General features: G+C 38.7%; 1 protein-coding gene across 4 annotated transcripts in view; it reads right to left on the reverse strand.

Moving 5' to 3' along the window:
• elmo1 (engulfment and cell motility 1 (ced-12 homolog, C. elegans)) overlaps window positions 1-27,671 on the reverse strand; it is a 124,756-nt gene that overhangs the window by 14,711 nt on the left and 82,374 nt on the right. For 3 of the 4 annotated variants that reach the window (XM_063014171.1, XM_063014155.1, XM_063014163.1), the window contains 3 exons: window positions 26,128-26,232; window positions 25,327-25,435; window positions 14,867-15,003 (listed from right to left, as the gene is read on the reverse strand). In XM_063014171.1, coding sequence (XP_062870241.1) covers window positions 14,867-15,003; window positions 25,327-25,435; window positions 26,128-26,232 — 351 coding nt within the window. Of the gene's footprint in view, window positions 1-8,515; window positions 8,671-14,866; window positions 15,004-25,326; window positions 25,436-26,127; window positions 26,233-27,671 lie in introns of those variants that run through there. The other variant, XM_063014178.1, reaches the window with a different exon arrangement.

The raw sequence follows: 27,671 nt of genomic DNA on the forward strand, positions 1-27,671 counted from the left end.
GTACCTCTGGAGCCAACCATTATGGAGACCCAGAGTCTCAGCTGTGCCACTGGCTTGGTCAACGCAGTTAAAAATACAGAATGGGAAATCACCCCCTTGCTGCTGCAACTTCAACTTGTACTGTCTGGTTAAGGCATTGGCACAAGTGGTGGAAAAATACAGGGCTTAGCATGTTTCTCTGTTCGAGTACTCTGTGTAAAAACATGGCCAGCAACTTCACATCAGAGGAGACCTGTCCTAACCTCATGCAAGCAGCAAAGAGGCCCAGAGTACAGAGAAGCAGGATATAGCCAAGCTCGAGAGGGAGTGTAACATACCTTTACTTTTTAATTGGAATACTTAAGTAAGTAGACTGACTGTGGTTAACCCCTGTGTTCTGTTGACATTGACTTTATTGCCTTGTTCTCAGTGTTGTGTGTATTAAATAAAATTACACTCAGACTAATCAAATTAATTAACCAAATTAAACAAAATGAAAGAGAGATAGAAAGAGATGAGAGATTATGTAATGGGTTGTGTATATGTGTGTGTAAAAAAGTCAGTCGTACCCTCAAGACCAGACAGAAACAGAAAAACATGAAAATCTATTTATTTCAGTTATGTATTCTAGCTTGAGTCTCCGGTACACCAGCAGAAGTGTATATAGTAGGGGGTGTTTGGAACACTATTAGCATAACAATATTGTTTATTTGCAGCTTCCATAAAATTATAAAAGATCATAAAGAATCAAGCTGATAAAAAAAAAAAAAAGCTAAGCATATTTTATGAGGTGTTAAAGAGGCTCTGGAGTCTCAGGGACCCCAAACAGAACATCAGGGTTAAGACCTTGTCCTATTGACCAATTGCTCTTGAACTGACAGTAGAAGTTTCTGTTGAAGTGACTGGCAGGTACATTTGTATATGGGTAGTTGTGTCTGTAAAGAGTTGCCCATGCAGGTAGGCCAGCTGAGATTTGAGCTCTTGTCTCTGCTGTGGTGGGCCAGCAAATTAGACTGCTGAGCTGCCTAAGCGCCATATATATGGTTACATTTCAAGTGTTGCTCTTTATCAAATGAAATGTGTAATTACTGGCACATTAACATAACATAAAAAGTCAAATAAAGCTTTATAGGGGACACACCACCATTTTTGATTATCATCCCATAACAGCAAACCCTGGTATGCTTTATTCCTCATAAATGTACAAGAGTTTTTGTAGCTACCTATGTGTAACTACCAGATTTTGAATGTAAACAAAACTATTGATAATGCCTGTATCATGCAGAATTAAAGTAATCTACACTAGTAGATGTAGTACGTAATCTTCCCTCTTTGTTGTACTTTTTAGATAATTTTATTTTATTATTTTATTATTATTTAATTTCATTATTTTATTATTATTTTATTTCATTATTTTATTATTATTTTATTGCATTATTTTATTATTATTTAATTTCATTATTTTATTATTATTTTATTTCATTTAATTAATTATTTGTTGTACTTTTTAGATAATTTTATTTCAATATTTTATTTTATTTAATTCTATGTTTCAATACTTTTAATGTTTCTATATGGTGCTATAACTGCCACTATTATTAGTGCTGCATTGTACATGTAAAATGTGACTGTGGCTCCATAATCAACACCACAGGAGCTTGCAGGAGCCTGGCTGCCTTTCAGCCTGGCCATTATTGCTAAGTTTCGTGTAATGCACTGTTCAGACCAAAAAGCATCATCCAGTGCTAACAGTACGACCGGACTGAATGAACAGCTGCACCAGATTGAATTCAGCTGCTCTTCCAGTGCTTAATCAGAACATGGATTATATTGGTTTTAATTAGTGATAAGAAGAAGGCAAGGTCAATGTTCCTCCCAAATCACTAGCCTGATCTGGCCCTGTGCTTTTAAAGAGGAGGAGTAATGACTTAAGGGATAAACTCACACAGTGGTGCATTAGGAGGAATGCTAATGTTTTAAATGTGTTTTTTGACCAGTCCTGGCAGACAGGAAACTGAATTATTAAGCATATAAAGCAGGACTGGTTACAAGCTATAGTCCTAGACAGGCTGTCTATAGTGATAGAGGTGTGATTTTCTGTGTAGAGAAAGAAAAGCGGAACAGAAAGAGCTGAATTGATGCTGCTGCTGAAAGAGTGGGTGGTGAGTAAAAGGCAAAACAGCTTTTTAGGAACACTAGGCTAAACCTGGCTCAGGGCTTATTCGCCTCACCATGGTGCCGAAGTCTTTAACCACTTGACACATTCTTTATGCATTCTTATACTTTGGTCTGAAACAAAATGCATGAAATACACTCGCCCACAGCGTGTCAGCTCCCAGATAATGCAGAGCGACATGAAGGGGGAGGAGAGAAAACATCTTCGCTCCTGTGTGCACAACCTCAGAAAAATAAGCTCTTTGAAGACAAAGGCTGCTTGCCTTTTATCAGATTATGGTTCAGATTTGTATCCTTATATATGACCTATTTTTGCTACACGAATTGCACCTTACAGTTGCATTTAAAGAGCAGCCACTGATCCTATTTTCTATACACATATGCATACATTTTAACTAGACTGCTTGTGTATGAAACAGCTAATAATACGTTAGCTTCCGTATATCCACTACTGTTTCATTTTGAAGCAGCAGAAAAGGATGCTCATTTTTTCTCCAGTATTGTAGACCTGGTTTTTAACTAACCGAACACTGACCAGTTTACTCATTTTTAGCATATAGCCAGCAGTTTCTAAGCCCTGAACCCAAGTAATCCACTGTATGTAGATCTTATTATTTATTTATTAGGATTGTAACGTCATGTTTTACACACTTTGGTTACATTTATGACAGGACAGGTAGTTACTCGTTACACAAGATTAATCAGTTCAAGTCTTTAATTTCACAGACAGTCATGGACAATTTAGTATCTCCAGTTCACCTCACTTGCAAGTCTTTGGACTGTTTGAGGAAACCCACACAGACACGGGGAGAACATGCAAACTCCACACACAAACAACCCGGACCTCTCCACCAGGGAATCAAACCCAGGACCTTTCTGCTGTGAGCCACCGTGCCGCCCTGTTTTTAGATCAGTGTCATTTTATAATTATGATTTTCTTAAACAGTATCACCTCTTAAATCTGACCAGTGACTACTGGTTCTGGCTTGCCAGTGCTCAGTTGGCAACCAGGGTGTGAAAAATTTGTTACTCCTGTTTCTCAATGTTATGAGGCCATTGCCTGGTTATTCATCATCAATGACGACAAAGACGTCTTTACTTTCTTACTCTTTCTGTGATTATGAAAATTTACTGATATCTTCACTGATTCATAAACAAGAAGGAGTGCAGCAGTACTTAAACAATGAATGCAAGTCCACCGCATGACACAGACTGTTATCTGCACATCCACGGGCAATCTGTCATCACTGCTGCTCTGTGTTTTTGTTTTTTCCTGATCACAATATTGACCTCAGTCTGACATTCATCACAGGAGAGAGAGAAATAAAATACAACCGTATGTCTACGTAGAAATATACAAAGGCAATCAATTCATTCATAGTCAGAACTAAAAGTGCACTTACCAATCAAGCAGGCAATGTGTGAATCACTTTTCTACTTCTTTTTTTATTCAAAAGGTGTTTACCAGGTCTAAAAGTGCTCAAATGACTAGATAGAATGAGGATGTATGTTCCATTATTATATTGCACAATTCAACTTGATTATTACACAAAATGGTCACATTATCACAATCGACTTAAAATTGTGACTAAACACAATGCAAGCAATTGAGGGTTAAAGGCCTTTCTCAGGAACAAAAAAGTGTCAACAGGCCAGAACCAGCAACCTTTTGATACAGTAGATGCATAAAGCCATCACTGTCCACTGTTCATTATTAAGTACTATCTGTTTAAGGTTTAGGTTCTGAGCTGCAAATGAAGTGACAAAAAAAAAGACTGCCACATGTGACATTGAATTACACGTAATTCAGTAGCAAACATTTGACTAGTTATTCATTAATGGATACAAACAGATGGACTGGCTTGCTAGCTGTTTGAGCCATGTAGTGGCAGACCATTAGAAGAATTGTAGCAGGGAGAAAAGCCACTAAAGCAGCAAGCAAAACTGATTTATTGTCAATTACAAAAGTCAATTACAAATCAATTACAAAAAGTTGGTGAAATGCATGGAAGAAAACAGTGATTTGTAAACTACACTGATCAGCCATAACATTAAAACCACCTCCTTGTTTCTACACTCACTGTCCATTTTATCAGCTCCACTTACCATATAGAAGCACTTTGTAGTTCTACAATTACTGACTGTAGTCCATCTGTTTCTCTGCATGCTTTGTTAGTCCCCTTTCATGCTGTTCTTCAATGGTCAGGACTCTCCCATGACCACTACAGAGTAAGTATTATTTAGGTGGTGGATTATTCTCAGCACTGCAGTGACAATGACATGGTGGTGGTGTGTTAGTGTATGTTGTGCTGTATGAGTGGATAAGACAGAGCAGCGCTGCTGGAGTTTTCAAATACCGTGTCCACTTACTGTCCACTCTATTAGACACTCTTACCTAGTTGGTCCACCTTGTAGATGTAAAGTCAGAGACGATCGCTCGTCTATTGCTGCTGTTTAAGTTGGTCATCTTGTAGACTTTCATCAGTGGTCACAGGACGTTGCCCACGGGGCGCTGTTGGCTGGATATTTTTGGTTGGTGGACTATTCTCAGTCCAGCAGTGATAGTGAGGTGTTTAAAAACTCCAGCAGCGCTGCTGTGTCTTATCCACTCATACCAGCACAACACACACTAACACACCACCACCATGTCATTGTCACTGCAGTGCTGAGAATAATCCAACACCCAAATAATACCTGCTCCATAGTGGTCATGGGAGAGTCCTGACTATTGAAGAACAGCATGAAAGGGGGCTAACAAAGCACGCAGAGAATCAGATGGACTACAGTCAGTAATTGTAGAACTACAAAGTGCTTCTGTATGGTGAGTGGAGCTGATAAAATGGACAGTGAGTGTAGAAACAAGGCGGTGGTTTTAATGTTATGGCTGATGTTTATGGTTGGTGTATATTTTAGTTTATATTTGTGAATATACACTAAATGAATGTGTGAAACCCCACCCCCAAAAAAAAAAAAAAAACAGGAGCAAAAATTTGTGAAATGATAATAAAAAAAACACCTGTTTTGGAACTTTCCACAAGCAAATTGGTGAATAGGTAACAGGTGATGCTAGCATGATTTGGTAAAAGTAAAAAAAAAGTTTTTCTCCCCTAATCTAGTCGTATCCAATTACCCTGATTGCGTTATGCTTCACCTCTATCGATACAATCCTCCACTGCTGAGGAGCTTCGCAACTGACACACGTCCCCTCCGACACGTGTGCAGTATCGACTGCATCTTTTCACCTGTACGAGGCGAGTTCATATGCGGATCAGCCTTGTGCACGGAGAGCCACACCCTGATCAGCATTATTTCTCAACTCTGCACAGGCGGCATCAATCAGCCAGCAGAGGTCATAATTGCACCAGTTATGAGGAACCCGGTCCGGCTCATCCCACTCTGAACAACAGCTAATCGTTGTTCATGTAGCCGCCCAGCCCAGCCGGATGGCAGAGCTGAGATTCGATACGATGTATTCAGAATCCCAGCTCTGGTGTGCTAGCGTGTTTTAGCGGCGAGGATTTAAAAATTGTTACACAACATAATTAAAAATGAGGAAATTCTGAGAAATCTCTGTAAGTAAAGAGCACATACCTCAGATGACACTGCATTATAAATAACATGCTCCTGTAATGAATACAAAGCCACAGGCTTGATAATACTTGATAATACTTTGGAAATTTCTTGTCAGTAAAAACTGTTTGTTGCTACAGCTACAAAAATTACAACTTTGCTGGATTTTGGTGATGGTTTCTGGTCATAAGCTTATCTGAGCTTATCTGAGAAGGACTGACACTAAGGAAATTGATGATGTGTTCCCCAAGGCATAAAGAAAAGGCACTTGATGGGTACATACACAATTCTGAGGCAGAGCTACACATTTTAAAGTAATATATGCAGCCATCTAGACAATCTTTCTTACAGGGATGCCCCTGCTTGTTTCAGCACGACAATGCCAAGCCACATATGTTTTACAACATTGAGATTTTTTAATTAAGAGAGTGAAGGTGCTAGACTGTCCTGCCAGCAATCAACACCAGTCTTTCATTACAATTTGTGGCACATTTAAAGCATATTATACAATTAAGACCCAATAATAGTTAGCAGCTTAAGTATTTTCTCAAGTCAAAATGGGAAAATACTCTTGTCAACAACTCCAACAATTAGTCAATAGTTTCCAAACAATTATAAATAAGACAGGAAAATAGGACAAGTGAGGTAACACAGTGGTAAAACATGTCCATCTGTTCCAACTTTCTTGTTGCAGCTATCAAATACAAAAAATGAACAAGTTAAATAATTGAAACCTTAAATATCTTGTCTTTGTACTCATTTCACTGAATACAGTTCAAAAAACATTGCAAATCATTTCTTTATTCTTTCCCAATGTTCTTCTCTCCAATATTTTGAAATGCGATTGTTACAATAACAGCAAAATGTGTATTCTTTCCTTGGGTAGCAGAATAAAAGAGCAAACTTATCAACAACCTATCATCCAAAACAAACTTTAAGACGTTTAAGACTTTTGTAGTTTATAAGAACAGTGTGAGGGCCTCAGCCGTCAAACATCAGGCGAGTTCTCAGTGGGTTATGGTTATGGGTGTAAGGTATTATTTGTTGTCTTTAAATGTCAGGATGCTTCAGGTTTCAGTGTGAAGCAGTTATACTATTTATCACAGGAAGATACTTTAAAAACGTAGTTAAGTAATTCTAAGACCCTTAGAGGTTAATTAATTAAACAGAATATTGTCTCACAACACAGGGTCTGGGTCAACCTCTTCTAAAGAAAAGGCTACTTTCTAAATCACATAGGATATACAAAAAAAAATTTAAATGGAAATGACCATACTGCTGTTGTACTAGTCCCTTTCGCTTTAAGTACAGTATGATGTTTTGTAGCAAGGTATAGAATCCTTAAACATGCATATAGTTTCACACACATCCACTGGCTAGCTAATCAGTGTAAGGTGGGCAACTGAAATGGGTGAATCTGTTTAAAATTTAATTGCATCCCCTCTTTAAAGCACCCGTGTGACCATCCGATGGCTTCAGTTGTATGTTTAATGGAAAATTGCCCCCTGGGCCAAGCTATGATGGAGTCTCTAAAAGGTTTTTTTAAGCACAAAAACACAGAGCCAAGACTTGGCCTTTTTGCATCATGTATGGGTATGGGTTTGCAGCATGTATGGGATTTTAAAGTATTAATCCTATGTTATATCCTATTCTTTATTTTTCAATTACAAAAGTACTCATGCATTTCCACCACTAGCTAATTGATAAATGTATGATGATATATATATATATATATATATATATATATATATATATATATATATATATATATATAAAAATATATAAACAAAAAAAACAAAACATTTTATCATTCATTCACTCGTTGTCCACTTGTTGTCCACTCATTGTCTGCTTTGCCACCGCTGTGACGCGGGTGCAATTCACAGGTTAAAAGGTAGAAACCACCCTGGACATGTCGCCAGTCCGTCACAGGGCTAACAGACACACGCGCGCACACACACACACACACACAGGGCAATTAAGTAGCTCCAATTATCCTAACTGCATGTCTTCACGTGGGTTTCCTACAGGTGCTCCGGTTTCCTCCCACAGTTCAGACACAGAATAGAACCAAACCTCTCTACCTGGGAATCAAACCCAGGACGCTGTGATACCCACCGAGAAGCTGTGCCACCCAAAAAAAACCCATCAATGATAAAAAGGAGAAAATAAAAAGAGATGAAGTATAAACAAACAAACAAAATAAAACAGATAAAATAATAAGAAAAAGAAAGATTACGTAAAGCTTGGAACTTTTACTACAAGTGCCACATAAAACACATAGTTTGATTTACGCTGCACATATTATGAATCCAAATGCTTTACTTTACCTATATTTAGGTTATTAAAAAAAATAACATGACCCATCCTCCATTTAACAACTGCACATTTTGGAGAAACATTTTTGTAAAAAAAAAAAAAAAAAAAAGGCATGATTGAGAAAACAGTCCATGCAGTGAAGAGTAACGAGTTCATTCAGGGAATCAGAAAGGTGAGGGTGAGACTACAGGTTAGTGTGATTGCTTGTTGTAGATTGCTTGATATTTAATCACAAGCTAAAATCTGCCTCTAACCCGATTACTCCTGGCAGCCTAACATAAAGCCTGCAGCCGACCTGTGCTTGAGCCATTGCCTCAGCTTACCCCATCTGTCCACGGGCAGTTGATGATGCAAATACACTTCTTCCATCCCTGCGCTCTCATTCTCTCACTAACCTCTTCTCATGTCATTTCTTTTTTTCCATTCATGTCTAGTAGTAATCAAGCACGAGTTAACTGAATCTTGTACTCACATGTTATAAACACCTCCATATTTAGAAGCCGGGCTTCACAGCTCTTGATCGAGCAACGAAGCAGATGCGCTGGGTGAGTAACCAAAGGATCGTAAAGGTGTCTGAAGAATGCCAGGGGTGGCACCAAATGGGCGTGCTTCTGATAAAGCCTCCGAGTCACCCACAGGCGCACAGAAACCTGCTCCACAATATCAGCGCTCTGAGGAGCCAAAGCGTCACCCAGCAGCTTTGCTTATGTCCATCTCAGCACCTCTGTGCAATTGGGTAGACGTGACTTGGATCAAGCCAATAGTGATTCAGAAAAAGCAGTCACATGAGCTTCACAGCACTGGGGTGGAGGGGGGGATTAGGATGAAAGCAGGATCTAGCTTAAACAGAGCTGCTACATCACTACTATGCACAGATACAACGAGACGGCTGTTTTTGCTCAGGTGCTCTAGATGCTTTTTAGCAGTGTATATATGTTTGAACAAAAAAGAAAAAACACACACACTCCATCACTCTCCACCTCACATAATAGGCGTGCCGGCCCGCCGTAGACAAGCTGGAGTGGGAGTAAATGGAATACAGTCGCTATGGAAACAGGCAAAATGTTGCCCATCAAGGTTCTTGCCCCAAGAACATCAGCGAAACCACGCTGGTTTCTTTCTCTCCTCAGCATCACACACACATACACACACACACACCCCCTTTCACCATTTAGTCAATGTGACAGGCCAACCGTACAGTGAGAGAGCCAGAGAGAGAGCAAGAGAGGACAGGGTGGGGGAGGGGTGTTCAAGGTACTATAGTGCGCATATAAATATGAGATGCGCAAGCACTTACAGCTTCATAAAAACAAGGGTGTGTGGATGAAGCTGAGGATCATTTGAATGTATATTTGACTCGCTATCTAATATAAAAACAGAGGATCCTCAGGAACTTGGATCAACCGCACATCAATAGTAGGCTGAACAAATCAAAGAAAAAGACAAAATTACGTTCATCAGGAACAAAAGCAGCAATAAATTCCATTACCATAGAACATGGTGGCGCAAGATGCAGTGGCTTGGATTATATGCTCGCAGCTAGCACCATGGACTACATCCCCACCAACATTGTTCGCTTCTCGTCTCACAACGAAGGCACCGCCCCAGAATGGTACGTAAACAAAAAAGGGGAAAGCAGGCCAGCCTAAATGCTAAGCTAAGTAGTTTTAGCCAATGTTCGCTCATTGACCAACACATTGGACCGGATAAAACGTCCATTTAGGGAAGGTTGGAGAAATCCTGCCTACTAATGTTTACTGAGACAAGGTTCAACAGCAACACTGCCGACTCAGGTACTGAGCGAGCAGGCTGAACAGTCTTCAGTGCTGACAGAACAGCGGACTACAGCAAAATCAGCGAAGGAGGTTTAAGTATTTATGTGACTAATTCATGGTTCAGTAATATAAATATTTCTCAAAGGTGTTGCTCCGCTGATCTTGAGCTGCTCATGGTCAAGTATAGACCATTTCACCTAGCTAGGGAGTTCACAGCCATTACCATTGCAGCATGCTAAAGCCATCATTGCTCTTAAGCAGCTACAATATGTTGTCAGCAACAACAAACCAAGCAACCAGACGATGGCAATATTATAAATGGTGATTTCAATTCCAATAACCTAGGTACTCACTCACTCACTCACTTAACCGCTTATTCAGTTAGGGACGTGACAGGGTGGGGGTGTTTGGGGCGTGCTGGAGCCTATCCCAGCTTTTTCAATGGGCGCAAGGCATGCGGTAACACGCTGGACAGGGCGCCAGTCCATCGCAGGGCAGACACACACATACACATACACACACACACAAATTATCAACATATTTCCTGTTCTACAAGAGGACAAAATATTCTGGACCACCTCTACACCAACATTAGGGACTCAACTTAAGGACAGCAACTTTCTGCCCCCCACCTTGGGCAGTCTGACCACCTCCGCGTGTTCTTCAGCCCAACCTATAAACCACTCATAAAAGCATCAAGGCAGCTAAAAGAAAATAGCCGTCTGGCCAGAAGGTGCCGTTTTTTAATTACAGTACTGAAAACACAGACGGGAATATGGCTGCTCATCTGGCCATATGGCTCTCAGGATGACATCAATTAATTCACATTATCTGTATTATCGTAATATTTTTGCTCTTAAGCAGTCACAAAAACAAAAAAAACAATCCACACCTTTTTAAACCAAAAACCCTGAATGACTAGTGAAGTCTAGCAACTACTGAAAGCCCAAGACGAAGTCAACCTCAAAAAAGGCATATCAACAGCCAAACTAAACTATACGATACTCATAGAAGACCACTTTCAGCTTAACTCAGACCACCTGCATGGCATCAAGACCATAAGAGATAACAAAAGTGCCAACCCCTACCCCACTGTCTATAGTGCTTTCCTATTAGATGAACTTTGTTATGATTTAATCTCTTACTGTCCCAGTCTATAGTCACCACATGTCTCAAGACCACCTCAATCATCCCTATCCCCAAGAAATCACCCCCAATAGGTATAAATGACTGCCGACCCATAGCACTCACTCCTATTGTGATGAAGTGCTTTGAAAAACTGGTACAGGCTCACATTAAGGAAACATTCCTTTCTCAATCAATCCAATTAGAGCCGCTCAGGTGGCGCAGCGGTAAAAAGAAACGCGCTGCAACCAGGGCTGGATTCTGAGAAGCGTGGTATCGAATCCAGCCTTGCTTTACCGGTTCGAAGCTGAGTGGCTATATGAGCAACAATTGGCCGGTTGCTCATGTGGGGGGTGGGACAAAGAACCGGATGTGGGTCTCTCTCTGTCAGAATGCGATTGCGTTCTCTGCCGGCTGATTGGAGGCGCTTACACAGAGATGGGAGAGGGTGCCCTTAGGGTGTGTCTCTCCGCATGCAACGCTAGGTGGCGCCAAACTCGTCAATGTGTGGGTGGCAAAGATGCATCTGGCTGCTGCTCGTGTTTCGGAGGGGATACGGGTTAGCTTCAATCACCTCCGTCAGGGCAGGGCTCGGCATAGACAGAGAGGAAGCACGATGCTAATTGAACAATTGGATGCGCTAAAAGAGGAGAAAAAGGGGTAAAAAAAATAAAAATAAAAAAAATAAAAAAAATTCCAATTATATTTGTCATTGCCATTATTCTGCACACTACCTGGACTCATCTGGAACATAAATATGCCTACATTAGGAGGTTGTTCATTAATTACAGTTCTGCCTTTAACACAACAGTTAAATTCCCCTACCGTGGTCTTAACTCCTCCATTCATAATTGGATCCGAGATTTCCTGACCAAAGGACCTCAGTCTGTTAAATTAGGCAGGCATACATCTCCCATTCTGACCTTCCTGACATCCAGACAGGCACCCCTGAAGGCTGTGTTCTAAGGACCCCCTTTTTACTCCCTCCTCACCCACAACTGCCTGGCAACACACCAGCTTTACATGATAATCAACTCTGTGGCCAAATTAGCGGCAACAATGAGACAGCCTACAAGGATAAAATTTTGCAACTTGCAGCATGGTGTACCTCCAACAATCTCCAATTGAATATACAGAAGAAAATGGAACAATTTGTTAATTTCAGTAAGTTTAAAAGCAGTCACTCACTCTTCTATGTTAATGAGGTTAAAATGAAGTGTCTCTTGTTTTAAATTTCTTGCAGTCCACATCAATGAAGACCTTTACAAGAAAGTTGATGTGTGAAGTCCATGAGAGGAGGCCCAACAATGCCTGCATTTTCTTATAAGACTAAAAACGTACCCACCTATCAGCAAAACTACTCACTAATTTCTCCTGCTGTACCACTGAGAGCATCTTAACCAGCTGGAGCTCAGTGTGGTACAGTAACTGCAGATCATTGGACCAGAAAGCCCTACAGAGGATTGTCAAGCATCTCAGCATATCATCTGTAACCAGCTTTTAGCCATGAAAATCATCTAGCATAAACAGTGCTTGCACAGAGGTCTCAGCATCAGTAGAGATCCCACTCATTCCAACCACAGCCTGTTCTCCCTCCTACCCTCTGGGAGATGCTACAACAATCTCCTAGCCCACACGACCAGCCTCAGAAGCAGCTCCTTCTCCAAGCTGTTGCACATCTAAACCTGGTTATTCACGATTGACTATCCTGTTTACACCTAAGCAATCCCACTCTACCCTACCTTTAATTCTAAACCTTGAGATCTTTTGCACTATTGTCTGTTGTGTTAGAAAGAATGACTAAATGTACAGAGAACAACACAAAACATGAAAACAATAGGGTAAACTGAAAGAAAATAAAAGTGAAAAGCTCAATTAAAAGGAAAAGTATTAAAGAAAGTATTTAAAGAAAATAAAAAAGAAGCAAATATAAGAAAAATATGTCATCATATACACATACATGTGTACAGTACAATAAAATGTTTTTTTTGCATATCAAAGCTCATTTGGAAGCTGGGGTCAGAGCACAGGGTCAGCCATTATCCAGCACAGAGCTGGGATTCAAACCCACAATCTTCCAATTGATAGCTCTACCCACAAGGCCACCACTGTCATGTTTCATTAAAATTAAAATGTTTCATTTAAAATATATGAACTATATGATATATAAATATATAATATATATAAACTAATGATCTGTAATTTACATATTCATTTTAGAAATCATGAAAACAGCTTCTATAACTTCATTTTGATTAAATGAATGTGTGCTTAGTGTTTAGCTAAAATAAAGTGTAGGAATAACTTCACTGCAGCCATAAGTAATGTATAACCTACTCTGAGACCTCATCACACATACTGTGTGCAACAGCAATTTTCTGCCCAGTCAGATTTCAGCACAAGTCACTCACTGTGCTACTGATGTGTGTGTCTTCACACCTCGTTTTCTAATTTAAATCAACTATTACAAAATGTACATTTGTGACCAAAATCATGAATCAAACAGCTTTGATAATCTGGTAATCATAAGCATTCCTAATTTAAGTCATTATTTTATTAGGTTCTTAGTTACTCCAAAAGTACAACCCCAAATCAGAAAAAGTTGGGACAGCAAAGCATTTACCACTAATGTTGCTATTATATACAAAAGATGTTTTGGCACAGAGTATACCAAGCAATGAAGTGTTTCAGGTTTTATTTTGTCCCATTCTTCCTGGAAACACGTCTTAAGGTGCGTAACAGTACGGGGTAGAACTGGCTCGATACCACTTTTTTATGTCCAATACCGATACCGATACTGCAAATTGAGTATCTGCCGATACCGATACCAATCCGATACCGTCATTTCTCCTATCAAACAATGCAGCAGTAATAATACATGTCTCAATGCACCATGGTCAAATTAGCTTTCTAAATAACAATGCTCAGACTGTGAAACAAATCTTCTAAATGAATAAATACAGAACCTACATCATCACACTTATGCAAAACTGCTGTTTTTATTTGTACACACGGTACATTTAGCAGCATTTTTGGCTTGTTTAACAAAAGTGTCTACAATTGGAAGATGTGGATGTCAATCAAACGCGATGGACCAATTAGAATTGATGCAGAGTTAAAATTTTCCGTTAAAGTTCTGTCACGTTTTTAGATTATTAAAAACCAAAGCACACTTATTAAAAATCCTGCTGGATTTTGAATAGGAAAACGGGAGACGGTGTAGTTTGTTTAATTTCATAACACTAATGGATTTATCGTTGTTTCCAGGCCGGGACAAGATATGTTTTCTTTATCTCAGATGAGCGATTTATCATTTATAAAGCGATTTTTATTGTGTTTAAACAGTGTGTTTAGATGTGGCAGTAGTAGATGATTTTTTTAAATGCTAAAAGTTTAAGTAGATCAGTGTGTTTTAATTTCTGAATGGCTGTTGCTGATGAGTTGTAGATCAGTGGCACATGTTAATGATGTCATCAAGAGTGAGTGGCAATAAATGGCGCTCTGTTGGAACGTATCTCCGTGTGTTATTTGCATTACATTAAGCAACCAAATCATGATTAAAATCACCTGTTTGAAATGTCCTCATTTAGTTTTTTTACCTCATTAATAGCCCTACATAGCTCCTGAATTCATTTTTGGAATGTGTTACAGGTCTGAAATGCAGGAATGGAGGTATATTAACAAATTAAATGAAGACGACCAGAAACAACATGAAATATCTTGGGTGCAATGAAATGAAAGTCAAAGTTAAGTTTTATTTGCATTTTCCATACTGTCCCAAATTGTTCTGATTCAGGGTTGTAAATGGCCAGGAGAAAGAAGTTTACAACAAAAAAATCTGTAGACTATTACCAACTCATTTCATTTCAAGGGCTCTATTAAACTAAGACCTTGATACTCTACAATCAATATGTTGTCCTTACTTTGTTGAAGTCCTCAGATGTGGCTCTCATCTCCTTCCAGGTCTTGTTAAGCAGTTGAATGCAAATGCAGAAGAACTCTTCAAAGGAGCGGTCATGAGTGAAAAACATTGGGTGAAAGTCATGGCAGTTCTCGCTCGCTGTGGAAAGAGTGAACACACAAAATTAATCATGCAATGAAATGCTTTTGCTCCAGCAGGGCAAACAATAAATAATTCTGTTATGTGACAGGTGAGAACATGCATGTAGTGAAGATGAAGGTATTATAATAATTGCAGCTGGAAATTAGCATTTGCTTCTTGCTAATTAGTGGGTTTTTTTTGTTTTGTTTAAAAAAAAAAGGTTTGTCAGTGGCACAGTGTAACCCACAAAGTATGGTTTATATACACACTGCATGTTTTCTTCATTCACATATAATTATACCAATGACCTGAGGAGAATATTTAATATGAATTACTGTGGTAAAACACTAATTGGGTCGATGGCACCAATAAAAAAGAAATAAACGCTTTACTGCATTCACCAAAACAGTCCCCAGAAAAACTGCTATAATAAAGCAAACACACAGAAACCTTAATGTCACACGTCAAAATGTGTTTGGCTGTTAGAGCTAGCCCGCCACAACTGAGAATCTTAAACCTTAGCTTATTCACTTATCAAGCAAATGTCAGAACTTCAGACAGAGTAATTAATGAATTAAGTTTAGGATCTTCAATTTAACATGCAAACATAAAAAGACACATTTTTGAAAATACAGAAATTAAATAGGAAGCACCATAGTCAGTATAAATTCTAAGCATTAAATCAATTTGCCAGTTAGCCAAACAATACTACAATTTATTGTATGGCCAGAAGTACCAGAGACTTATCAGCACCAAAGAAATTCACTTTGACAAAAATAGATAGACTCTTCAAATCATTAGATCATAAAAATCCAGATACAATCATGATAGCCTAAGTGATCTTTTGTTAATCTGTTCAAACAAAAGGACAGTGGAGCAGCCTGCAAACTGTACTTTGTTGTTTTAAACATTGTGTGTTTATACACTGACATATTAATAACAAACCAGTAAACAGTAACTGGTTACCAGTACATTTTAACTAAAACTGTCTGCTTATTGGCCAATTTTATCAAATATAATAAATGGTCATAATGAATAGTTCCAAAAATTTGTCACAGTAAATACTAAATGACTCTTTTGAAGAAACCTTTTAATCTCACTACATTCAAATAAATATATAAATACCTTTCAGCTGCAGCAAACAGACAAATCACATGGCTGAACATGAACGAAATTATAAAGGATCTCCCAATACAGTCATTTCTAATTTCCCATTGTGAATTTGCCACCACCTGCACAACCCTTGATCAAGAAAGAACTGAATGACTTTCCCTCGAGCATGTGTTCAATCTGTAGCCACTTCTTATCACCTGCAAGTGTGCCCCCCCCCCCCCCCCCCAAATCCCAGCACAATCCCAGTGCAATCCCAGTGCCATGCAGCCACTGTTGGGCCCCTGAGCAAGGCACTTAACCCTGTTTGCACCAGGACCAGTACTACCAGAAATTGCCTGTTGCAGAGGCAGGGTGAAGTGACCCTGTCCGACCTTACCTCCCTGGACGTTGACTTTGCTGAGATGCTTTGGATGAAATAATTGTCACTAACATCATTACTCATGAAACATAATAAACATTTGTTTTATCACTGTAGATAAATGTTCTCAGATAAATGACTGGATATAAATAGAATTCCCATCGCCCTGTTTTCCTCACAGAGTGTACTCTCTGCCAGCCTGCACTGTTCAGAATTCAGATACTTGCTACTTTTAAGAAAGAACATGTTCATCATTTGTAAAAACCCAAAATACCTGAACATAATACTATAAGATAGTTGCTAATATAAAGGTTAAATGTTAGAAAAATGTAAAAGAAGTTCCATTTGTTGGCCCAGCGTAAGGTTTTCCTAAACATCTTGTAAGGAATGAGATGGATACCTTTTCCAGAAATTAAATCTTAAGTAAATTTCGGAGCGAAAGCAAAAAAAAGACAGAGCCACTTTTAATGTGTTCATAATCAGCAGCATTAAAGGTAAAGATGAAATGGCATCTGCAGTGACCCACCCGTGTGTCAATAACCCTGCTATAATCTAATAACAAAACACTGCAGGTCTGCCACAGCATAGTGACACTTTGAATCCAAGGTCCTGTTTGCAGAACAAATTTAGTGGACCTAGAGGCTCCACAGCAGGTGTGAGCTCCCACAGAGGACACGTAATTGCATTGGCCTTGCAGAAATTGAAACTTCACAGCATAATAAATGATGCCTGCAGGGGGAACAGGGAACCTCATTGAAAGAGACATGGCCGGTCCAGACAAAATCAGGCAGTGGTGGAATCAGGAAAAAAGTAAATATTTATTGTTCATGCCAAATGAAACGCTACAATCAGAAAAAAAGTTTGGCTGTTTTAATGTAGTATATTCTAGTTCTAAAAGTTAGATGAGTTTTAGATGACCAACCTGTATTTACAGATGAATGAAAAAAGAGTGGGAGAGCAACTTGTCTCTGTTAGAAAATGTTACACGTTAGAAAGAAACCTTGAAGAGTTTGGTCAGGAAAGATTGATGTTTATATGTCTTGGCATCTTGGCACCAGAATGTTATCAATATTGCTGCTGGTAAAGGAAGTTGCACAAGAGGACTGGTGCACACTTATAATTCCCAGACCAACCTGATCAGTTGATCTGGGAATCAGGCTAGAAAGTTGGTGTCAAAGTCAGCTAGATTCTTACCAAAGCCACCGTCCACACAAACACAATTTGCCATGTTTGAGGGGTGTAAGGTTGGTCACATCCCCTCTGTGTGGAAACCCAACACTGGCAGGTGGTAAGAAGTGGCTACAGATTGGACACGTGTTGGAGGGGTGGTCATTCAGTTACTGTTTACACAAGATTCATCAGTTCAAGCTTTTAATGTCAAACACAGTCACTGACAATTTTGTATCTGCAATTCACCTCACTTGCATGTCTTTGGACTGTGGGAGGAAACTTGGAGCACCCGGAGAAAACCCACACAGACATGCAAACTCCACAGAGAAAGGACCCGGACCACTTCACCACTAGCCAGCCTGTTGGCTATGTTCATGGTTACTACTATTAGATTGATTTAATCATTGTCTATTTTACCACTGCTTTATCCTCTATAGGATTGTGGTTGGTACAGTTTTCCAGGCCAAAGGTAGGAAACACCCCAGACAGGTTGCCAGTCCATCACAAGGCAAACACACAAATACACATTCACATCTAGAGCAATTTTAGTAGCTCCACCTAACCTGACTGTATGTCTTTGGACTGTGGGAGGAAACCAGAGCAGACACGGGGAGAACATGCAAACTCCACACAGAAAGGACCCAAACCGCTCCACCTAGGAATCGAATGCAGGACTTTCTTGCTGTGAGGCGACAGTGCTACCTACCGAGCTACCATGCCGGGCTAATAGCAGGGCTATTAGATGAAATATAATATCATGACTGCAAGACTAACAAATTCAATAACTTACAGACAATCATGATAGCTTAAATGGCCTCTTGTTAATGTTACTATATATTAATGTTAAATCATGGTAATGTATATTTAAATTTCATATTTGACAAACTATTAAGTACAATTGTATGTAGTATTGTATGTGATTTTACCCAAAATTGGGTTTGTTTGTTTGGGTTTATTGCCATATCAGCAACGTATTGGCTATTTAATGGCAAGGACAGGTATTTGAACTGTAAAGTATTACATGTTCATATCATTTGTTTTAAATTTAGACTTCCTAAAAAAATAACAATTTTAACTGAAGGAATCCTCTCAAACAGTCCCAAAATTGGGTAGCCAGCTACTCTAATGGAAGGGTAGGGGGGCATCAGGGTCTTTTAATAATTGCATATTCATAGATGCTGGTATTTCTAACATGTAGATATTTTCCTAGATCATTTTAGTAAGCAAAATATTAAAAATACTAAACAATTTATTATTCTAGCCCACATATTTACAGCTACTTTAACCTTTAATCTAGTTGTAATGTTTGATGATCCTTCTAAGACAACATAAATTCTTACTAGTGCTCTCAGTGCAGCATGATATAGTTTTTATAAATGCCACTATCTGGGACAACTTCTCCCTGAGGAATAGTTGCACAATTGAAAAGCAGGAATATTTCATCACAGGAACAGGCAGCATCTCCCAATAGAAACAAATAAGCATGGACGCCTATTATATTATATATGGACGCATTAACAGCAAACACTGGGTGTTAAATTGCTTTCACAATTACCACTTAACATTAAACATTAATACCAATAAAACTAACAGCGGGTAAATAAACTGCAAGTGCATTAGTGAGAAACATTATGGAATGTGTCTAAAAGAATGACAAACATGGACAAATAGCATCACCAATAGGAAAAAGAGTGCATATTTTGCATAATTATCCTAAATTTACTATATCAAGTTGCACAAGAAACTGAGGAGAGCCGCAAGTTCAGCTGGCAAGCTGGAAAGTTGTGTCCCAAACCACTCTCTAATAAAGTGTGCTAAAAAACGACACTGTTCAGTCTATAGTGTAGCATTTTCATAAACATATGAAATGCTACACTACATGTGCTACATTTTCGTTGCTTTCTCGATGGCAGTTTGCAATCGCTAGGTTCATAATCAGTCGCCTATTTCATACTTGAGAGGCTCTGGTTGCTAGTGCACAATACATTAGGGCTTGTCACTGGAACTGAGTTTGATCATGTATAAACTCAGGGACCTACTTATTTTGAGCCAGCGACTGGAAAATCAGATGGGAGATCACATAGCAGAATCCCTTTAACTAATTTGCACCCATCTGCTCATGCTGAAGCCTCAATATGCTTGGCGTAGCTTGTTAATGCTTTTAAGAATAGTAAGGAAAGTAAAAGGCTTAGAAACATATTGAAAGCATCTGCAGTCCTGCAGTATTTTGAGGCTGATAAATATGTTTCTGACGAAAGGCTGATTGAGGAAAAAACACCATTTAATGTAATTTCCAGTGGATGCCAGCTCTGCTCTGAGTGGTTTTCTTGCCCTCAAGTCAGACTTAATCCACAGTGAAGTGAGAGGAGACTTTTGCCCAATCATAGCAAAAAAAACAAAAAAAAAACAGGCTGAAACACAGATGAGCCCAGCCAAAAATAAAGTTGCTAAATAAGTAAGTTTCATTCTGTCTGACAAAAGCTGACATGATATAGACTGGAAGTCATCCTGAAGCCAAGGACTGTGATGGAATGATGGAATGGAGAGTGAAATGTGCCATGCCAATTTAAATGAAAGTCTAGCAAGCCTGCCAGTCATCCACAGAAGCCTGAGAAAAGTAATAACCTTCTGCCAACCGGTTGTCTTAGCTGCATTCTTTAAAAAGAAAGGTGTTCTTTAGCTGCCCATTGAAATACAGTGCAACTGTCAAGACTGTGAAGAAGTTCTAGTTCTGAGTTTTTCCCTCATTTAGTGGATATTTACATGAGTGGAACAAACACTGGCCCTCAACACAAGCAACATGCATCCTAGCAGAAAGCATTTCAAAGCATGCTAATAAACACAGGATCAAAGTGTGAGAGCCTGTTTCTTTAACGAGACAATTTATAATCCAGGAAGTTTGAGGAACTGACAGCAGCATTTGGAAAATGGATGTAAAATGCAGAATGGCAGCTCATCTTCCAAACAGCTAAAGCCTGCTGTTTATAAAAGATCACCACATGGATTAAGCTGGTATACATATTTACCAATCTTGTAGAGAGCAATCCACTTACCTTTTTAAATTACTTAACCTGCTTCTATGACCCTAACCAGTATTCATTATAAACTACACATGTATTTCATCAACGTAAATTTACATTTACATTTTCGGCATTTAGCAGACGCTTTTATCCAAAGCGACTTACAGTATTGTGACAGTACACTGTCTGAGCAATTGAGGTTTAAGGGTCTTGCTTAAGGGCCCAACAGTGGCAACCTGGCAGTGGTGAGGCTTCAATCTACAACCTTTTGGTTACTAGTCCAGTATCTTAACCGCTAGGCTCCAACCTAATCATTTTGAGCTTTTAAATCACAAATTCTAATTATGCAGTTAAATCAAGCAAATACTAGAAGGTTTTTTTTATTATCTTAATGTTGGCCAAAGTAACTACCTGAAAGTCCATACATGCCATAGTCCACAGAACTGATAAACTGCACTTCAGCACCCAATTTTTTTTTCTCCAGAGCACAGCAAGAGTGAAAAGGTGACACAAAAGTGCTTGTGCAATATTCATTAAAGCCCTGGAAATGTGCAATGTTCACATCTACACCTATTAAGGGGAAACACTTGACACCTAGGTAACAATCAGAGATGATGGAGCAGTACACTGACATGACTTACTGACTGAATGGTTTCTCCCAGGAGCTTTTTAAAGTCTTGTGCAGGCATGTTGCTTGATGCCTGTCAAAAAAGTGTGCCATGTCTCAGCAGGAGACATCTCAGAAATCACACTCCAAAGAGAGGTGACGATAACCACTGTTGACATTTGTCTTCCTAATGATGTCTTAACATGTCTGCTGCCAGCGGTGACGTGACGAGCTCAAAGCCATCATAGTCCCAAATTCTGACATTTTTCCTCTGTGCTCAAGTACACAGTACATACATTATGTAATAAATAAAGACAATCTGTAACTACATTTAAAGGTTTAGATGTATATTTTAGGTATGAAGTCTTATTCTATTAACCTGTTGATGTGCACAACTGTTCAGAACCCAACTACCTGCTGATCAATAATAAGGACTACTATAACACCATAGGTAAATACAGTGGTAGCTACTGGAGCAGTGCTGGTGCATAACTAAGCACCAGAACTTGCAAAAGTTAAGCATAAAACACGAAAAAGGCAAGAACAAAGCAAGCCTCCCGACAAAATAAAGCCTATCACTCATGTAAACAGAGAGACATGCACCAGCGGGCTTAACTACTGGTCTAGGTATGCTTCGAGAGGGAATTTTTAACAATTGGACTTAAGCAGAGTTAAGCATTATTTAACCTTGACTTAAAAAGTTGCGGAGTGCAGACAGCTAAGTAGTTTAACACCTCCCTTTTCTTATATATTTTTTTCTTATAAAATGGTCAGCCATTCTATATCAAAAACATTTAGAACTGGCCGCTCAGGTGGCGCAGCGGTAAAAACACACGCTAGAACCAGAGCTGGGATCTCGAATACATCATATCGAATCTCAGCTCTGCCTGCCGACTAGGCTGAGCGGCCACATGAACAACGATTGGCCTGTTGTTCAGATATGGCGGGACTAAGCCAGATGGGGTCTCTCTCTCTCATGACTGGTGCAATTACGACCTCTGCTGGCTGATTGATGGCGCCTGCACAGAGATGAGAAAAGAGTGCTCTCAGGGTGTGTCCTCTCCGTACACAACGCTAAGCTGCACTGCACTCGTCAAAGTGTAGGTGATAAGATGCATATGGCATGCTGCCCACGTGTCGAAGGGGGCGTGGGTTAGCTTCGTTCTCCTCAATCAGAGCAGGGATCGGCATTGATGGAGAAGAAGCATGACGCAATCGGGCAATTGGACGTGCTAAAGGGGAGAAAATGCATTTAAAAAAAAAACATTTAGAACTTCCAAAGTTCTAATGACACCCTTCCAAACTAATAGGGTAGTTCCTTTCAAGTTACGGGTAAATAAAGTGTACAGAGCAAGAGATGGGCAACAAGTTATTATATGTGGTGCACAAACTCTTCAGATTCCATTAGGGCGTTTGCTGGAGAAACGTGGAGAGCTATAAATCTTTCAGAGTGCAATGACTTTCAAAGACAAGGTGAGAAGGGGGCACCTGGACAGCTCATGAATAACACACATGCTCAGGGAGCTTCAGCCAAACAGAAGCCCAAATGCCATTACATAATGAATATGTTTTATGCATGTCCCAACTAGATCTGAAAATAATATTTTAATTGACTATTTTGGGTCGCCAAAGATGATAACTAGGCAGTTGTAGCCTATCGGTTAAGGTACTGGACTAGTAATTGAAAGTTTGCTGGTTCAAGCCCCACCACTGCTAGGTTGCCACTGCTGGGCCCTTGAGCAAGGCCCTCACCCTTTAATTGCCTAGACAATGTACTGTCAAAGTACCGTAATAGTCCACATAACAGTTTGGCACAGTTCTTACACTGGATGCCCTACCTGATGCAACCCTACTATCCTTATCTAGGCACTGAGAGCAAGACAAGTGCACCTCCCAATGACCACACCCAAATTAGGACATCCCTATTACTTACACATGAACAGCAAGGCATAGTTCTGTCTTTTACATGGGGCAGAATAAGAGTTAAAGCTGAATTGGCAGCTTTGTGGATCACAACCAGCATTCCACACTACAATGTATACAGAGCTCAACATAAATCTAATATTATTTTTAATTAGCTGTACTTCCATTTTTAAACAATGTTTCAAGTAGTTTTTAATTATTTTATAATACATTTTCCTCTGGAGTTTGGCTAAGCAATATGGGGTCTTTTACAGCCTGCAGAGGAACATGTTACTCTTTAATAAAGAATCAGACCCAGCATTCTCTGCTATTTTATTTAATGAATTGTTGGAGAAATAATGGTCGACTGCGCCGGCATATTGCAGCACACTTTTTAAATCATTTAAAGACACAGGAGCACTGAATAGCATAATCTTCCTCTTACATCATGCTCTGCCTCAATGACCGCAATAACTCTCGAGTCTTTTAGCACTTTAACGTACATATTTCTTTCCAGTTGCTAGTTGTCAAGATTGCATTAGGGTGCCATAATGATTCACATGATAAAATACTTGAGTCGATACAGTAGTTAAGTATTATCCCGCCTCTCTAATATGTTTTAAAGTTGCAGTGAAATATCATGCAAGGCACTAAAGGTGAATGATTTGTTTCGGTTGCGCTCCATCAAACTGTTTATAAGTTAATAAAGCAAGATTTACTATGCTTTCCCTTCCACCAGATAAGTGTGAAAAATTTGCCACTCAATCCTAACTGTGTGTGTGAGAAAACAAATGTAGGGGATAAAGTGGTTCGAGATGGATAGAGTCTCTGAGGTTTTGTCACTGGCAAAACAAAGTATTTTTATTCAGTTCAAATATAGATTTTAATAAGACTTTTTCAAAATACATTTACTTTTTAATTATTAGAATATTTTATTAAATGTTTTATGCCTAAATGTAAACACTCTACAGTAAAAGATTACAAAAAAATACATACGTAAGTTTTAAGTAAAAGCACAGTTTAACGTTTACTGTTGCAGTGTTTAGCACAGCTACCTGCTAATGGATGCTACAGCTATTGTTTGGGGCCTAGCTAATCCCCAGACTCAGGTGGAGTTCTAACCAGAAAATATACCAGATCGAGAAGGGACAGGACTGGACAAAACATTAGCAAAAGTCAGCATTCTTTGTGTCAGGTAAGTCAAGACACTAGAACGATTTAATATACATGCACCTACTGTAATACTGATTCACATGTTTTTAACTTTGGTTTTAAGTAAGATACTTTATTAACATAAAACTTTTATCCTGTAAACCTGAAGATGTTTATAGCATATTGTTATTACTCCATAAACAAAGAGTTCAACTTTTTTATTTAGTGAATATATTATATATTATAGTGATAGACTATGCTATACATTCAGAGCAACTATCAATTTATTTATTTATTAGAATTTTGCATCATGTTTTACACACCTTGGTTACATTCATGACTGAACAGATAGTTACTGGTTACACAAGATTTATTAGTTTACAGGTATAATGTCAAACACAGTCGTGGACAATTTTATATCTCCAATTCACCTCTCTTATATGTCTTTGGACTGTGGGAAGAAAACCGGAGCTCCTGGAGGAAACCCATGCAGACACTGGGAGAACATGCAAACTCCACACAGTAAGGACCCGGATCGCTCCACCTGGGGATCGAACCCAGGACCTTCTTGCTGTGAGATGACAGTGACGCCACCAAATAATATTTTTTTTTTTCTCCCAGTCAAACATCTTTTCCCTGTCCAAGTTCAAAGGTAATGAATTAAGAAGGTGTAAAATCTGAACACAAGCTAAATCAAAAGGAGGAGTAATTAGTCAATGGGCCGAACAAGACCATAAACAATGCCAGTAATCTGAAGGGGTAGCCAGTACAAAACAGCAATCAAGAATAACATATTGGAGGCATATTAATCCTGTAATGAGCTTATGCTTATTAAGGCAATTCAAATTATAAGCAATGAGAGGGCTCAACAATGACAGGGCAGCTTAAAGCCAAGAAGAAAATTAACACAATTAAAGAACCTCATGATGAATGTACCTGCATCCTGGTAAACTAAACTTTAAAGGCTGCATGTTTGAATAATGTGAAATGACAAAAGTTGAGGTGAGGAAAAGACTTACGCAATTCTCCTACTTTGAGGATCTCACACAGCATTTTGGTAAGTTCAATACTGCTGCGACCAAATGGACACTCATGCTTATCTTCTCGACTGCTGTTCTCCAGGACAATCTAAAACATATGAAAACACAGAGCTTAGATACAGTACGTAATGTAGCCTAAACATGTTTTTCAATATAACAAACATAACTACATGAATGACCCAATGTGTACCATTATCTAACTATCTAACAAGGTGTAGCATTCCATTATGATAAAGATTTGCAATTACCAGCTGGATTAAATATACTGCATCAAATCTGTTTTAGCTAATGCAGTGGCACTGTCTGAACACAAGAGGCTATGTATACAAGCACGGGCTAGTAAATAGTAGACATTTGTAAATCACCCCTTCACTTTATTTTGAAGCTTTGTTAAGTATTTCAGCTCAAGAACACTGGCGAAAGACACAGCCACATCACAGTCACTGTAAATAAAATTGGCCACAACTAAACGTGCCTTTGACTTTTAGATGTGCTACTAGTAAAACGTATTATCGAAGTCACACACAAAAACACAGTTAAGATAATCAGCATCTAATATAGAAACTTAGGGGCCAACACATCAAGATCTGTGTTTCTAAATTAGTTTTTTTTATATCCAAAACTTTAGTTAAAAGATCAACTTGTTTTAATTGTAAAAATACAATTGTAAAATATAAGTAAGACATTTTTTATTTAGAAGGTTACATCTTCTAGATGCAGGGAACACTTTTGTAGTGACACTTCATTCTTAAAACTTAGGGAAATATAAAATAGTTTTACCCTGATGTACGCATCCTGGTGTTGTCTAGCGAAATACAGCATATTATCCAACGCAAGCATCCCTGGAGGAATCTGTGTGAAGTCCACCGCTGGGTTCACATGATTCTAAAAACATTAAAACGCATGCACACAATTATGAATACATAAAATGATCGTATTTATTTATTTATTCATTAGGATTTTAACGTCATGTTTTACACACTCTGGTTACATTCATGACAGAAACGGTAGTTACTCATTACACAAGATTCATCAGTTCACAAGTTTAATGTCAAACACAGTCATGGACAATTTTGTATCTCCAATTCACTTCACTTGCATGTCTTCGGACTGTGGGAGATAACCAGAGATCCCGGAGGAAACCCACACAGACACGGGGAGAACATGCAAACTCCACACAGAAAGGACCTGGACCGCCCAACCTGGGAATCGAACCCAGGACCTTCTTGCTGTGAGGCGACAGTGCTACCCACCGAGCCACTGTGCCGCCCATTATGAATACATAAAATTGTCATAAAAATTATATGTCACATTAAACATTTACAGGATATTATAAAATATGGATACATGCTTCAATTGCAGCCAAAAACAATCTAAGCCTTCTTTATTTACATGTAAAAATGAATGATATTATTTTTAAATTAGCAATGTAATTTATGACAGAAAACAGTTGATAAATGTTGAGATTGACATGTGAACACTAATTGCATTAAAGATTGTCACCAACATAAAAACATTAAGCAAGTTGGTCTGATTACCTAGTGGATGTTTGTCAATTGTACTGTTGTTAGTATAGTGTTCAGTATCTTTACCTATTCATTTTTTTGACAATATTAATATTAATTTAATATTTTAAATTTTGTTTGATTTCCCAGTTTAAAGATTGTTGTCATTATGGTGATCAGTTTTTCAAACTTTAGGTATAATTCTGAGATGTTTTAACCATTACTCAGTACCTTTACTGCTAAAACATGAGACTTCTAATCTCAGGGAAGTTGTTTTTGTTTCAAGCTGGGCTTTCCTCAACAGTTCTACAGAAACCTAAATAGCTAATTCAATAGAGCCTCTTTGCTTTAGGGATGCCATATTATGGCTGACAGTGTGCTGTGACCCCAGCTTATATAGAAATAAAAAAATAGAATCTGCATATTCCCAGTAACAGCGCTGTAGCTTAAACAGTCCACAGGGTTGGACATGGCAGAAGTCATGGCTAATTAAAGAACAACAAGATGTCTGCACAGTATAAAATATAGATTTCGAAAAAGTCTACAAGAAAGTTGTTTTAAGACAGCTTGTGTAATTCACTTACGCAAATCAAATCAGATAGGATGCTTTAACAAAATCCAATATTTAAACATAACAGTGCATGTCTATTTTTATAGCCATTGGCATGATCATAACAAGGGCATATGGTTCATTTGCACCTCAGCATGACACTCCCAAGAGAAGCTCAGAAACCACTGCTACTGGAATAAAAGCAAGAAGTTCCAGTGTGAAATATGTGTTCTTTATGTGAGCAGAAGATTTTTAACCAGCATGCTGCA

Source organism: Trichomycterus rosablanca, chromosome 2 (assembly GCF_030014385.1).
Source record: "Trichomycterus rosablanca isolate fTriRos1 chromosome 2, fTriRos1.hap1, whole genome shotgun sequence".
Taxonomy (NCBI): domain Eukaryota; kingdom Metazoa; phylum Chordata; class Actinopteri; order Siluriformes; family Trichomycteridae; genus Trichomycterus; species Trichomycterus rosablanca.